This window comes from Diceros bicornis, chromosome 32 (genome assembly GCF_020826845.1).
Source record: "Diceros bicornis minor isolate mBicDic1 chromosome 32, mDicBic1.mat.cur, whole genome shotgun sequence".
NCBI lineage: Eukaryota > Metazoa > Chordata > Mammalia > Perissodactyla > Rhinocerotidae > Diceros > Diceros bicornis.
The window spans coordinates 26,040,695-26,054,307 of NC_080771.1; the positions used below are offsets into that span (position 1 = coordinate 26,040,695).

The window sequence follows — 13,613 nt, forward strand, 5'->3', positions numbered from 1 at the left end:
CATGTCCTTCATTCCTTTTTGTGGCTGAGGAATATTCCATTGTATAGATCTATCGCCTTTTGTTTATCCATTCACCAGCTGATGGACATTTTGGTTGTTTCACTTTTTGGCTATTGTGACTAATGCTGTCATAAAAATTCACGTACAAGTTTTCATGTGGATGTTTTCATTTCTCTTGGGTATGTACCCAGGAGTGGAACTACTGGCTATTATCCTGGGGCTGCTTCCTGGAGTTGGCTTCAGGAAAAGTACATTTGACATGGGCCCCTTCCCCTGGCTTCATTCTGCCCTCAATTACTACAGCATTCATCAGGTTTGGCTGCCTTCTCTAGGGAGACCACACTTGAGTGGTCATCCTTTGTTTTTAACTTTTTTAAAATTAAAACTACTGTTATAAGGTTTTTAAAAATTATAATAGCAATATATGTACACTGTAGGAAAATTAGAAAATATAATAATCACAAGAAGAAAAAAACCACCCATAATACCACAACTCTGAGGCAATCATATTAATACCTTGGTGTATATCCTCCTACAATTTTTTCTATGTGCATATATACTTTAAGACCAAAATGAGTTCATTTTATCTTTGAAATTGCTCTTCAAACATCATGAGCATCTTTCCATGTTAAATATTCATCAATACTATTTTTAGGAAAAATCTCCTATTGCTAACCGTTTCAGTTGTTTCCTTCTTTTTTTAAAATGACTATACACAAAGCTAAATGTTTGAGCACTTTCTTAATTATTTCCTTAGGACAAATTCCTAGCAGTGGAACTGCTGAATCAAAACGCATAGATATTTTTAAGGCTCTTTGGACATACTCTCAGACTGCTTCTCAGAAAGGCTGTTCCAGTTAAGCCCTCCCTCCCTGCCCTCTCACCTCCCAATCAGAGCTCTCTGCATGGCCTCCTGGCTGTAGGGGCACTTCCCAATGACCACGGCTGACAGGTAGACAGGCTCTTCTAGGAAGTGCATCAACAGTGCCCCTTGGCATCCGAGGACATTCCACCGTGCCAATTTGTCACTGCAGGACATCGAGCAAGTCCTGTCTCCCCGGCCTGGCTTCACTCGGAGCAGCCCCACCCGGTGATATGCAGCACCAGGCTTCCCTGAGTCTTCAGCTTCTCCCGGCACACACTTGGCTCCAGTTCTATAAACGTCCACCACTTTGGCACCACCGGGGGCCATTCCAGTGACAGGCAACAGTTCCTCTGTGGTGATATTATAGCTGCTGACACTTGGAGGGACTGGGCCGCTTTCCTGATTGCCAAAACTCTGATGGTGAGCCACACCGTCAGGAGTCCCAAGCTCAAGCCTCATCTTTTTGGTCACAGGACCATCTGGGTCTTCACATTTCCTTTTATCTTCAGGAGCTTCCAGGTTACCACTCGCTTCTACTGATGGGTTATTGGCCCAGTTTCTATTGACAGGACAGCAAGGCTGATCTTCAGACTCAAGCATGGGAATGATGGAAGCATCTCCACCTGCAAGAGAAGGAATTTCTTAAATCAATGGTTCTCAAAGTGAGGCCCCCCGACCAGCCACATCAGCATCCCTTAGGAACTTGTTAGAAATGCAAATTCTTGGGACCCACAGTTGACCTGCTGAATCAGAAACTCCAGAACTGGTACCCAGCAGTCTGTTTTAAAGTTCTCCAGGGGATTCTGATGCAAGCTCAAGTTTGAGAACCACTGCCTTAACAAAGCTTATTTTATTATTAAGCTTATTTTATCTATTCTCCAGCTGACCTGAGATGAATTAAGAACACTTGCCCCAATTTCCCTTATAAGAATCCTCTGGGACTCTTGTTGACGACCCTATCCTAGATGTAGTGAGTTTGAATCTCTGGGGGGAGGAGTCTGGAAAACTGAACATTTTAACAAAGATCCCAGGTAATTCTCATCACAGGAAGTTTTGGAAACACCAGTTTAGACCAGGGTTTCTCAACCTCCACATTACTGACATTTTGGGCCAGATAATTCTTTGCTGCAGGGGCTGTCCTGTATATTATAGGATGGTTAGCAGCCTCCCTGTTCTCCACCTGCTAGATACCAATAGCACCCTCCCAGTCTATGAAAAATATCTCCAGATGTTGCCAAATGTCCCCTGAGGAGCAAATCATCCTGAGTTGAGAGCCACTGGTTTAGAATGAGCACAGTTTCCCAAGTGCATTTTGTGGAATATCTCATGAGATGTCTTGGAAAACAAAAGTGGGCAGTTGATTTCATGGTTAAATAAGTTTGGCAAACAATGCTCACAATTTCCCCATCTTGGAGATTTATGTGCATATCCTCACAGTCAAGACTCTGCAGTAGATTACACAACTGGTGTTTCCCCGTGCTGGTTTAGAGACTTCTTCTTTTTTTTTTTTGTGAGGAAGATCAGCCCTGAGCTAACATCCATGCTAATCCTCCTCTTTTTGCTGAGAAAGACCGGCTCTGAGCTAACATCTGTTGCCAATCCTCCTCCCTTTTTTTTCCCCCCAAAGCCCCAGTAGATAGTTGTACGTCATAGTTGCACATCCTTCTAGTTGCTGTATGTGGGACGAGGCCTCAGCATGGCCGGACAAGCAGTGCGTCGGTGCGCGCCCGGGATCCGAACCTGGGCTGCCAGCAGCGGAGCGGGCGCACTTAACTGCTAAGCCATGTGGCCGGCCCCTAGAGACTTCTGACCTACTCTCTGCTTACAGGGAATCAAGGAAAACCAGAGGTTAGTAAAAAGCACAGCTTCTCCTTGAGAAGGGAGCTACTCTTTAAACACCAACCTCATGTGTGTTGCTTTTGTAAAGTGTGTAAATAATACATCCGTAGCCTTTATAACCTAAGAGTGGGAAAGGCAGGAGATGTAGAAGTGGGACTGTTGCCAGAGAGGCCAGCTGGCCAACTTCCAGAGATCTCACAAGGTGACAGTGACTTTGGAGAATTCACTGGGGCCCACCTCCCACTCCGAAGACTCGGAGATTTGATCCTGACAGATGCCTGAACTCGAGAGGCTGACTCACGCTAATAAAACTCACAAGTAAGAGTCCGAAGTAACTAACTGAGGCACTAAATTATCAATTAGTAATGAGGAATAAATGCCAAAGGAGCCAGATCGTCACATTCTCTAGGTAGTGTTCTTTCTTCCTGCAGACAAATCATGTGGAAAGCACATTTTAAAAGATTACCCACGAGCCAGGAGAGTTAGATCAGTGGTTCTAGATTTTGATTTCACAGATCAGTAAAATTTCCGGAAGATTTTTTTTTTTTTTTGTGAGGAAGATCAGCCCTGAGCTAACATCCGTGCTAATCCTCCTCTTTTTGCTGAGGAAGACTGGCTCTGAGCTAACATCTATTGCCAATCCTCTTCTTTTTTTTTTTCCCCCAAAGCCCCAGTAGATAGTTGTACGTCATAGCTGCACATCCTTCTAGTTGCCGTATGTGGGACGCGGCCTCAACACGGCCGGAGAAGCGGTGCGTCAGTGCGTGCCTGGGATCCGAACCCAGGCCGCCAGCAGCAGAGCACGCACACTTAACCGGTAAGCCATGGGGCCGGCCACAGAAGATTTTAAGATCAACAGAGGGCTGTCAACCTTTTATTCCATCAAGTAAGATCTTTAAAAATCCTAATTACTATTATTTTAAAAAAAAAAGATAAAAATCTTATAACCTTTAAATGGAAAGAAATTAGCTTTTTAAAAAACTCACTACATAGTCCTGATTTCTCTCACCTGGCCATGGACCTGTACACTCTCACAGAGCAGTACCAGCCTGTGGACCACTGTATATGTAATTTGATGAGGTGGTCAGGCTAGCTGTGATCCCCAGATGCATCTATCTCCACAATAAGGCTACACCTGCCACTGGGATTGGCTAGGCCTTGGCTACTCAAAGTGTGGTCCACAAGCCAACACCACTGGCATCAACCAGGAGTTGGTTAGAAATGCAGGACCTCAGGCTCCACCCCAGACCTACTGAATCTGAATCTACATTGTAACAAGATCCCTGGGTGATTCATATGAATATTACAGTTTGGGAAGCACTGAGTTAGGAAACATCCTTTGGTCCTTGGACCAGGGCACCCACTGCTAAGAACAGAGCATGGATGAGCCCTGCCTACCTCTGTGTGTTATTTTTCCGACCTTTGACTTTTAACCAACTCTTTTCTGATAGACTCATTCTTTCTAAAGCTATATTACATTTTTGATTTGAGTTATGATCAAGTCTTGACAGCTATTCTGTCTCTTTAGAGTGATTACCTATCTCTAATTGCATGTATTGGTTTTAAAGTTTAATACTCAGAGGACAATCTTACATCTTTATTTCAAAGTTTTTAGGGTGTAGACATTTTACTGCCATCCCTGAGCTGCTGTCTACAAAGGGTAGAAATTATTCTCAATTTTCAAGACAGAAAAACAGAGGATAGATGACTCCCTGGGCCGGCCCCGTGGCTTGGCGGTTAAGTGCGCATGCTCTGCTGCTGGCGTCCTGGGTTCAGATCCCGGGCGCGTACCGACGCACCGCTTCTCCGGCCATGCTGAGGCCGCGTCCACATACAGCAACTAGAAGGATGTGCAACTATGACATACAACCATCTACTGGGGCTTTGGGGGAAAAAAAATAAATAAATAAAATTATTAAAAAAAAAGAAATGACTCCCTAGTTTAGGCCTGGTCTTCCTGCCTAATGCAATCACAGCATCTGAACATCCTCTTATAACTCAGCAAAATTTACCTTAACGAACCATGACTGTCTATACTTCCTAAAAGACTCTATGAGGGTAAGCAAGGGACTAGACTTATTCATTGCTATATACCCAGTATCTGCCCGACAAGCGGCAGAAAATATTTGTTGAATGAATGAATGAAATAAGTTTCAGGATAAATTCCTATAGAACTCAGGCCTTTGGACTTCTAAGCCCTGTTGTTGGTTTCAGAACTCGTGGGGTTTTATCTTTAAGCTTTCCAGTCCTGACTGGGAACTGAGAACTGAATAATTGTATGAGTGAGGCTCCCTCTGCCCCACTACCTTTCCTTGGTAGAGAAGTGATTAGGCACACTGGCCTGTTCACAAAAAGGCATTGTCATCAGTTGTAGCTACACTTCAGACAGAAGTGCTTTTTTGAGAAACATATCTATGGATAAGACAAACATAAGGAAGTAGACAATGTAACATTAACCTAAAGGCTTGAATATACTTACAGGGTGTATGGCTGGAGAAAAACACAAACAAGAGGTCTGGTCTGAGTTTCCATAGTCCTCTCTGAGTTCCTGGGACAAAGATGCTATCCTCCTCCAGGGCGGTGGCCAAGTGGAGCTGATGGAGAAGGTACCTAACGGGGACAGGATGCTAGAACGAACAACCATTCTCTGTGGTAAAGGGAAAGACTGTGGCTGGGTGATTATTAAGAAAGAAAGAGTTGCTGCAGGCCAATGGGAGTGGTGATTTGGAGTTATGAGAATGATCTAGACCACTGATTCTCAAAGTGTGGTCCTTGAACCAGCAGCATCTGGAATTTGTTAGAAATGCAACTTCTCAGGCTCCACCCTGGACCTGCTGAATCAGAATCTCTGGGAGTGGGCCCAGCAATCTGGGCTTTAACAAACCATCTAGGTGATTCTGATGTGCACTCAAGCATGAGAACCACTGTCTAGACCAGTGCTATTCAAAGTGTAGTTCACAGGCCGACATAATCAGTATTACCTGGGAGCTTATTAGAAACACAAATTCTGGGGCCCCCACCCCAAGCTAAATCAGACTCTCTGGGGATGTGGTTTTACCTTTGGAAACTCCTTCTGGCTATGACCTCAGCATGGCTATCATTGAGGATGTCTCCTGTGGCAAAGACAGGACACTAGTGAAGACATATGGAACCTGGAGAGGCCCTGGTTCCTCGAAGCAGAACACAGAAGTTTCCCACAGTACCCAGGGTGGCCATGTAGCTCCTGGAGGGCTTTGCCAGAAAGCATCACAATCATTAGCGGAAAAGCATTTACAGCAGGGTTTCCTCAACTCAGTACTACTGACATTTTGGATTGGAAAATTCTTTGCGGTGGGGCTCTGTCCTGTGCATTATAGGATGTTTAGCAGCATTCCTGGCCTCTTCTCATTAGAGGCCAGTAGCATACTCCCCCAAGCTGTGACAACTAAAAATGTCTCCAGACATTGCCAAATGTCCCCTGAGGGGCAAAAATCTCCCCTAGCTGAGAACTACTGATCTATAGGGGAATCTTTATCTGGAGGACAGGGGTCCAGATCTTTTGAACCCTGGTATCATACTTGTGCTCGTGGTGATACAATTCCATTGAATTCAATCCATAGTGGTCCTGGATCAGCTCCCTCATATACAGGAGGCAAGAGAGGAGAAGGAAGCAAACTCCAGGAGGACTCTGCCAACTGGAAGCAGAAGCTGAAGATGCCAGACCTCTAAGGAATTTCCATATCCTTTTTGGTGCCAAAATCTCCATTTAATTCAAGATTGCTTTCTGGGGCTTCAGATATGCTGTGGAATAGCTAACCCCAGGGAACTTTTGGTTTGAGCATGAAAATACTGGCCAACTTTCAATCCACTCAGAAAGCATGCTCCTGGTGGCCTTTGTTTCCACACTTATTTCCATTCTTTAAGTAAGTTCTGTCCTTCCAACTGGAGCAACAGCCAGTTGGATCTGAAAGGTCAGCCACCTCAGCAATATGGCCCCTTTGCCCTGAGAAGGAGAGGAAAGGGCAACGTGGACACCAGTTTCCAAAGCTCCCTCGACAGGCAATGTTTGGATGCCACCCAGGCTTACCGCTCTTCCTCATTTTGGACTGGCCTATGCATTTTGTTCCTGTTCCCATTGAGACAACTTCCTTTGTCGCTGAGGGGAAAAGAACAAATCATTAAGTGAGCTCTCAGAATCCGAATGGTCCCTAATCCTCAGGTTTAAGTCTGCACATTCCTCCAGAGCATTCCCATAGGCTGACCCAACTGAGAACTGCAGCTCCAGCCTGGCCATGTCCCGGCACCAGAAGTACTGCGCCACCTGGCGGAGAGCAGGGGAACATGCCCAACATCGCAGTTTACACCTGGCAACAACTGTCCCTGCATAGCCGTGTATAATTCTACCATCTCTGACAAGAAGACCTTTTCTTCCAAGGAGAAAAGGTCTCACCTTGTGCTGGTTTGTCAGGAGAGTCGCAGGCCTGGTCAGCTGCAGGTTGTATCTTCACCACAGCTGCTAGTAATGTCCACTCGCGGTTGGGCTCAGGCTTCCCCTGCTTGGGCAGCCTGACCCCATAGTGCTCATAACACAGCCGCGCAATCTCATCCGCGGTCCACATGGTCTGAGCTGCTGCTGAGGCCCTGATCAAAAACCACAACCATGAGAAGTACAGAAAGGAGAACCAATGCAAGATGCTACCTCACACCACCGCTTCACCAGGCTTTCAGATGTACTCCAACCATGTTCATACTGAGGCTTCTCGATCTGGAACTCTGGGGGTCATGTTCTCCTACTACTTCCTCGCCCCCTTTTCATCTTTAAGGAAAGATCAAAGAAGTCCCAAATCCCACCAACCTCAGAAGACACCCTATTTCTTCAAGGTAGTTGTTGTTTTAATGTTGGCTATCTGACATCTTTCTAATGAATCTGAACCTACCACTCAAAACGAAAGCACATGAGAGGGAAGTATCCTCGTTACTCAACTTCTCATTTGGAAATAGCACCTAAAGGGCTGCAGACCTCAGCTCGCCTTGGCAGACTCTCACCACACAAGGTTTATTTTTCTAGGCAGATGTTCTTTTCCATCCTCTTTTTCAGGTGTTTTACTTTTCTCTTTCCCTCACACCAGACTGGTTCTTTATCTCCCTCCAGTAAATCTCCACTGATGCCCCCATCAGGAAGGTAACTCTTTAATTTCTCCTATTATGTTTTATGATGCAGAGGAGAGAAGTGACAGAGCCCAGAGGTTTCTCAGCAGTCATGTGTTCTCCTCATAGGAGTTGTGCTGAAGAGTGTGGGTTTTGGAGTTACCCTTTCTGGGTTCTAATCCTGGCTTTGCTACAAATTAACTATGTGATATTGGGTAGATTACTTAATATCTCTGTGTCTGTGTCTTCATCTGTTAAAATAGGGATAACAGTAGTATTTAATCCATGGGGTTATTGTGAGGATTAAATAATATTTATTAAAAAACAATTGCTACAATGTTCAGCATAATTAATGTCAACTGTGATTAATACTACAAAAAAGAACATTTGATTTTTCCTGATTGATTTGCCTTGAGCTCCTTCGGGGGCAGGGAGACTGTAATAGGCACGGAAAGCCATGAATTAAAAACCATTCAGCAGATCAGACCTGAAAGAGGGCTAGGATACTTTGCTAGAAACTCTCCCACTCTTGACTCTACCGATGCTCGCTCAATGATCTCATTTGGACTCAAATGTATAAAAAGCTTCTTAGTAGAAAATGAGATCATATGGCAATGGATATAGCTAAGTGTTTAAAAAAAAAAAAAAGGCTTTACTGCGCCCCAGTGCATGTAGCTTCTGAAAACTAGTATTTCTACAAGAAGCCCCCACCCCCACCCCCACACTGTCTTAAATGAAACAAGAAGATCAGTAGATTGATGTGGCTCTAAAGCCCTGGCCGCCTATGTAAGCAATCCAAGATCAAAACCTGTAAATGCCCCAGGGTTACAAAATCAAAATGTTAAGTACAACCAGTCACAGCCAGACAACCAACCTTTAAGCTATAGCCAATCAAGTAATTTCCTTTCTTGCTTCTGCACTTTCTCTATCTTTCTCCTGGCTTCTATCTGCAGAGTGCTCCTAACCACTTCTGGTTTGGTGCTGCCCGAGTGGAACTGATTTTTGCTGAAATAAACTTCAAAAAATCTTGGGCCGGCCTGGTGGCTTAGCGGTTAAGTGCGCACGCTCCGATACTGGCGGCCGGGGTTCGGATCCTGGGCGGGCACCAACACACCGCTTCTCCAGCCATGCTGAGGCCACGTCCCACATACAGCAACTAGAAGGATGTGCAACTATCACATACAACTATCTACTGGGGCTTTGGGGAAGAAAAAAAGGAGGAGGATTGGCAATAGATGTTAGCTCAAAGCCGGTCTTCCTCAGCAAAAAGAGGAGGATTAGCATGGATGTTAGCTCAGGGCTGATCTCCCTCACAAAAAAAAAAAAAAAAACTTAAAAAAATCTTAATATGCCTCAGTCTATCTTCTAACAGTTCCAATGTGCAGGCCTGTTATTGCAATAAATGGTCATGGTAAATCTGACCATAGTGATTTAAACAAAGAATCCGGCAGGAACTAATATAAATTGCAACTTTAAAGACAGAACCAGCATTAAGTCTTGTTATCTCTTGGAGCAAAATAAAAGCACAGGAGATCCGTGAGTCCTCCGTTTGGAAGGGATCTCTATCTCATTTCTGTGGGGGGCGGGGGGCATCACAAGGCAGTATATCTTACAAAGGCAGATACTCTAGCACCAACCTGAAATTAAACCAGAGGCAAGCATCACAAACTACAATAGCTAAGGAAGAAAGAACTCATCATAAGAAACGTTGCTTCCCTAAGATAAAGAACTATATCATCATCTCATTCATGAAGCTGAGTCCGGATGAGTGTGCACAGTAGTTGAAATGAAATGTTCTGCTATACTGGGTCCACTAAAATTCAAACCCACTCTCTCCTAGATCTCCAGTAACTTAATATGAAATAACAGCTCAGTTAGGCATTTCTTTGCCCACAAGATCGCAAATGTTATAATAGTTGCAAAAGCTTAACAACCCACTTCCTTTCCAAAGAAAAGTTAAGGCAGGTCACCTGCCAGGGGAGAAAAGGCTTTAGCGTTGTCGGAAGGGAAGCCTACTTCGCTCACGCCCCCTCCTCATACCCTCGGCAGCAGGGCAGAGCCCCCTCTCGGCAGTCTCTAGGGCCGGGGTGGGGTCCACTCGGCCAGGTACAGGAGACCCTCTAGGTCCGAGAAGCGGAGACCACGTGCGCGCCAGCCTCCTTGGGTCACGCGGGCTGCTGCTGTCAGGCCACACGCCCCACGCGCGCCCGCAGGGAGAGCTGTTCACGCGGAGCATATTGGCACTTCCATGGAAGGAGCGGCACTTTCTCACGGCACACGCGTGGGGGAAGCGCAGTTCTCACAACCTCTTCCTACACGAACTGGGCTCGAGAAAGTCAGAGGGCATCTCACCCAAGAGCCCAGGGCCCCTCATTTTCGCGCCCTCGGCCCCGCGACGCCACCGCCTCACGCACGCTCCCCTCCCACCTCCACAACGCGCGCCCACGGAGACAGCAAGCAGAACCCGCGCTGCAAAGCGGACGTGACGTCACAAATGGCTGCTCCTCCAGGCACCGCCCCCAGAGGCGCGCAGTGCACCCTGGCCCTTGTAGTCTTTCTGGGGGCGGCGCCAGGGGTTGTGAAGTTGGGGTTTAGAGTCCTGCAGCCTCCCGCGCTGTGCGCAGGTACCGGTGAAATGGGTCGATGGAAGCTGACTCCCCGGTAAGATATGGTTCAAGTAGAATGATGTCGTGTCTTGGAACACTAGTCTGAACTTCTGTCTAAAACAGCGCTGTGCAGGGCCGGCCTGTGGCTTAGAGGTTAAGTGCGCGCTCCGCTGCTGGCGGCCCTGGTTCAGTCCTGGGGGCGCACGGATGCACTGCTTCTCCAGCCATGCTGAGGCCGTGTCCCACATACAGCAACTAGAAGGATGTGCAGCTATGACATACAACTATCTACTGGAGCTTTGGGGGAAAAATAAATAAATAAAAAAATTAAAAAAAATAAAACAGTGCTGTGCAATAGAGATATAATTTAAGCCAGATATGTAATTTAAAATTTTCTAGTAGCGATATTTTAAAAAGTCAAAAAAAAATAGGTAAAATTAATTTTAATCATATATTTTATTTAACCCAGTATATACAAAGTATTATCATTTCAACATGTAAGCAATATTTTAAAAAAATATTGAGATATTTTACGTTCTTTTTTTCATACTAAGTTTAAGAAATCTGGTGTGTATTTTACACTTACAGTACATCTCAACTCACAGTAGCCACATTTAAAATGCTCAATAGCTACATGCGGCTAGTGGCTACTGTATCGGACAGCGTGGGTCTAAAACCTGCAGATTGCCGGGAATAGGTAGTATAGCAGTCTGGATAGTTCAGGAGCCTGTACTATCCAGCAATTGTATACCTCAATTGCTAAAGATGAGAGAATTCACTTCTTGTTACTCCTCAAAAGTTATAGGAGACAGAAGTGCAACTTACTTGACCCCATCCTTCTCTCTAGTTCAGAGGAAAAGGGACATAGGCCTCCTCCAAGCCTAAGAACCCTGCTCCTCATTGCTCTTTAACGTCTTTAATCTGCAGCAGACTCCCTGTTCTGTCTTTAAAGAAGCACTGATCCCGGTGGGGGAATCATCTTCCAGGGTTATCTCAGGGATTGGTACCACCATCGGTCTACTTGCATAAACTGAAAAATGAGTCACTCTCCTTGTCATTTCCCTTCCCTTAACCCCCACAATATAACCTATTACCAAGTCCTGTTGATCTTCTTCTCTCTTCAATCCATCCACTTCTCTTCCACTTCCGTGGCCCTAGTCCAAGCCACTATCATCTCCTTGGATTGCTATGCCAACCTCTGGACTTTCACCTTTTCTTACCCAACTCAAATTCTTTTTCACGGAGTAGCCAGACTTATGTTTCCAAAACCCAAATGTGATGTCATGCCCCTGCTTAAATACTTGGCTTCCCAGCACTCTTAAAATACAGACAAAATCCCATAGTAGAGCCCTGAGAATACAGACAAAACCCCATGATAAAGCTCACAGCCCTGCGTCACCAGCCCCCTCCTGCCTCATCTGGTGTCATATTTCCTTGGGTTTCTGTACTCTAGTGTCACTAGCCTTCTCTGTGTTCTTTCCTACCTCAGGATCTTTGTGCTTATTGCCACACTATGGGAAGCTCTTCCTCCCTTTCTTTGACTAGTTGGTGTGGTGCTCCATCTTCCTTCAGATCTCAGATCTAATGTCCTCAGGGAAACCTTCCTTAACTAGGTCTGTTATAGTTTCTCAATAGCCCTGTGGACCTCTCCTTCAAAGTATTTACCAGAGCTGTCATTTTATAGTGTTTTTTGCTAATTTATTAAATATCTATTTTCCTTACAAGTCTAGAAGCTTGATGAAGCTTGGAACCATGCCTTTCTGTTTGCCCTAGTACAGCAGTTAGCAAATTGTGAGCCTTGAACTGTTTGAGGCAATGAGGACTTTATAATTCTTCTTTTCCTTCTAGCTTTCATCCTCTGTCATTTTTCCTGCTAAACTCCACAAACAAGTTGTCTACTGCTGCTTTAGTTCATCTCTATCTCCAGCCTCCTTGAGGCCAGACAGCTGGCTTCCGCCCCCAGCCTTCTACTAAATAGCTCTTTAGAGGTCACTTGTGACCTCATTAATCCTTGTTGCCTTTTCCAATGGTCCACACTGACAGTACAGTGTTGCCTGAAGTTCAGTCCCTTATCTTGACCTTATTCCCTCTCCCTTGGTGAGATAATTATTTTCATTTTAGTAACATCACCTTGCTGAAGGATGGGCCATAATGGAAGTGTTTCCTTTGAAAAACCACCTGGTTATCTACCACTACTGCCAAGTGCTCCGGGAGCCTATGCTTAAACACTGGCAAGGGGTGGAGATGCTCAACCCTCCCTGAAGTAGTTCCCAGATAGCTAATTTTGCATGCTTGGATCGTTTTACCAGCTGCAGAAGTAGAAACCTGCTCTGTGAAAGCAGAAAGCTGGGATGCTTGCAGAGGTTTTGCTGAAGTACAAAAGACAAGTCCTTTGTTGTATGACAAAGGACTGCCTCCCTGTGTCAGGGATCAGGGGCTCCGTTGTAATAGCAGGCCCTTAGCCGTAGCCTTGTTACATTCTTAGCCCAGTTGAATTAACCCGAAAATAATGAGAAAACTCCAGACTCACCATTCAACATCCCACTTACTATTCCCACCTGATGGCTAACAGGCATGTCCAATTTAGTATGTTCAAAACCAAACACTCGACCTTCCCTCTCAAACCTGCACTTCCTGTTTTTTCCATCTTGGTAAATGACAACTCTACTTTTCAGTTGTTCAGGCCCAAAACCTTGAAATCATCTGACTCCTTTTTCTCACAACCCACATTCCATCAGCAGAATTCTGTTGAGTGACCCCAGGAACACAGGCAAAGTCCAAGGACTTTTCACCATTTCCATCACTTAAACCACCCAAGTCTAAGCCGTCATCTCTCCCCAGCCCACTGCAACAGTGTAACTGAACTCCCTTTCACTCTTGCCCTCCACATGCTAACTAGAACAATCTTTTAAAGACTCTCCAATGGCTTCCCAAAACCCTAATAATAAAATACACACTCCTCTGCATGGCTTACAGGGGCATGCATGACCTGCCCCCTCACCAACCTTTACTTAGTCCTTTCCAGCCATACTAGACCCTTTGCTGTTCCTCAAAAATGCAGTCCTCTAGCCTGGATCACCCTTTTCCCTCAGATCTCTACTTCAATGTCACGTAGAAGAGGTCTTCCCTCATAGCACTGTCCCCCCACCTACCGCTTTCTAAAATAGCACCTCTGT

General features: G+C 45.3%; 1 protein-coding gene across 9 annotated transcripts in view; it reads right to left on the reverse strand.

Annotated features, from left to right (window-relative positions):
• Positions 1-10,194, reverse strand: part of ADAT1 (adenosine deaminase tRNA specific 1) — a 28,982-nt gene extending 18,788 nt beyond the window's left edge. For 4 of the 9 annotated variants that reach the window (XR_009216441.1, XR_009216440.1, XM_058528307.1 and 1 more), the window contains exons 1-6: positions 9,802-10,193; positions 7,134-7,324; positions 6,771-6,839; positions 5,763-5,817; positions 5,184-5,314; positions 885-1,488 (exon numbers count right to left, since the gene is read on the reverse strand). Coding sequence is in view for 7 of the 9 variants with exons in the window: in XM_058528307.1 (XP_058384290.1) it covers positions 885-1,488; positions 5,184-5,314; positions 5,763-5,817; positions 6,771-6,839; positions 7,134-7,302 (1,028 nt within the window). In the remaining 2 variants the exon portion in view is untranslated. Of the gene's footprint in view, positions 1-884; positions 1,489-5,183; positions 5,315-5,762; positions 5,818-6,770; positions 6,840-7,133; positions 8,473-9,801 lie in introns of those variants that run through there. The other 5 variants (XM_058528314.1, XM_058528313.1, XM_058528308.1 and 2 more) reach the window with 4 other exon arrangements.
• Between the last annotated feature and the right edge of the window lie 3,419 nt (positions 10,195-13,613).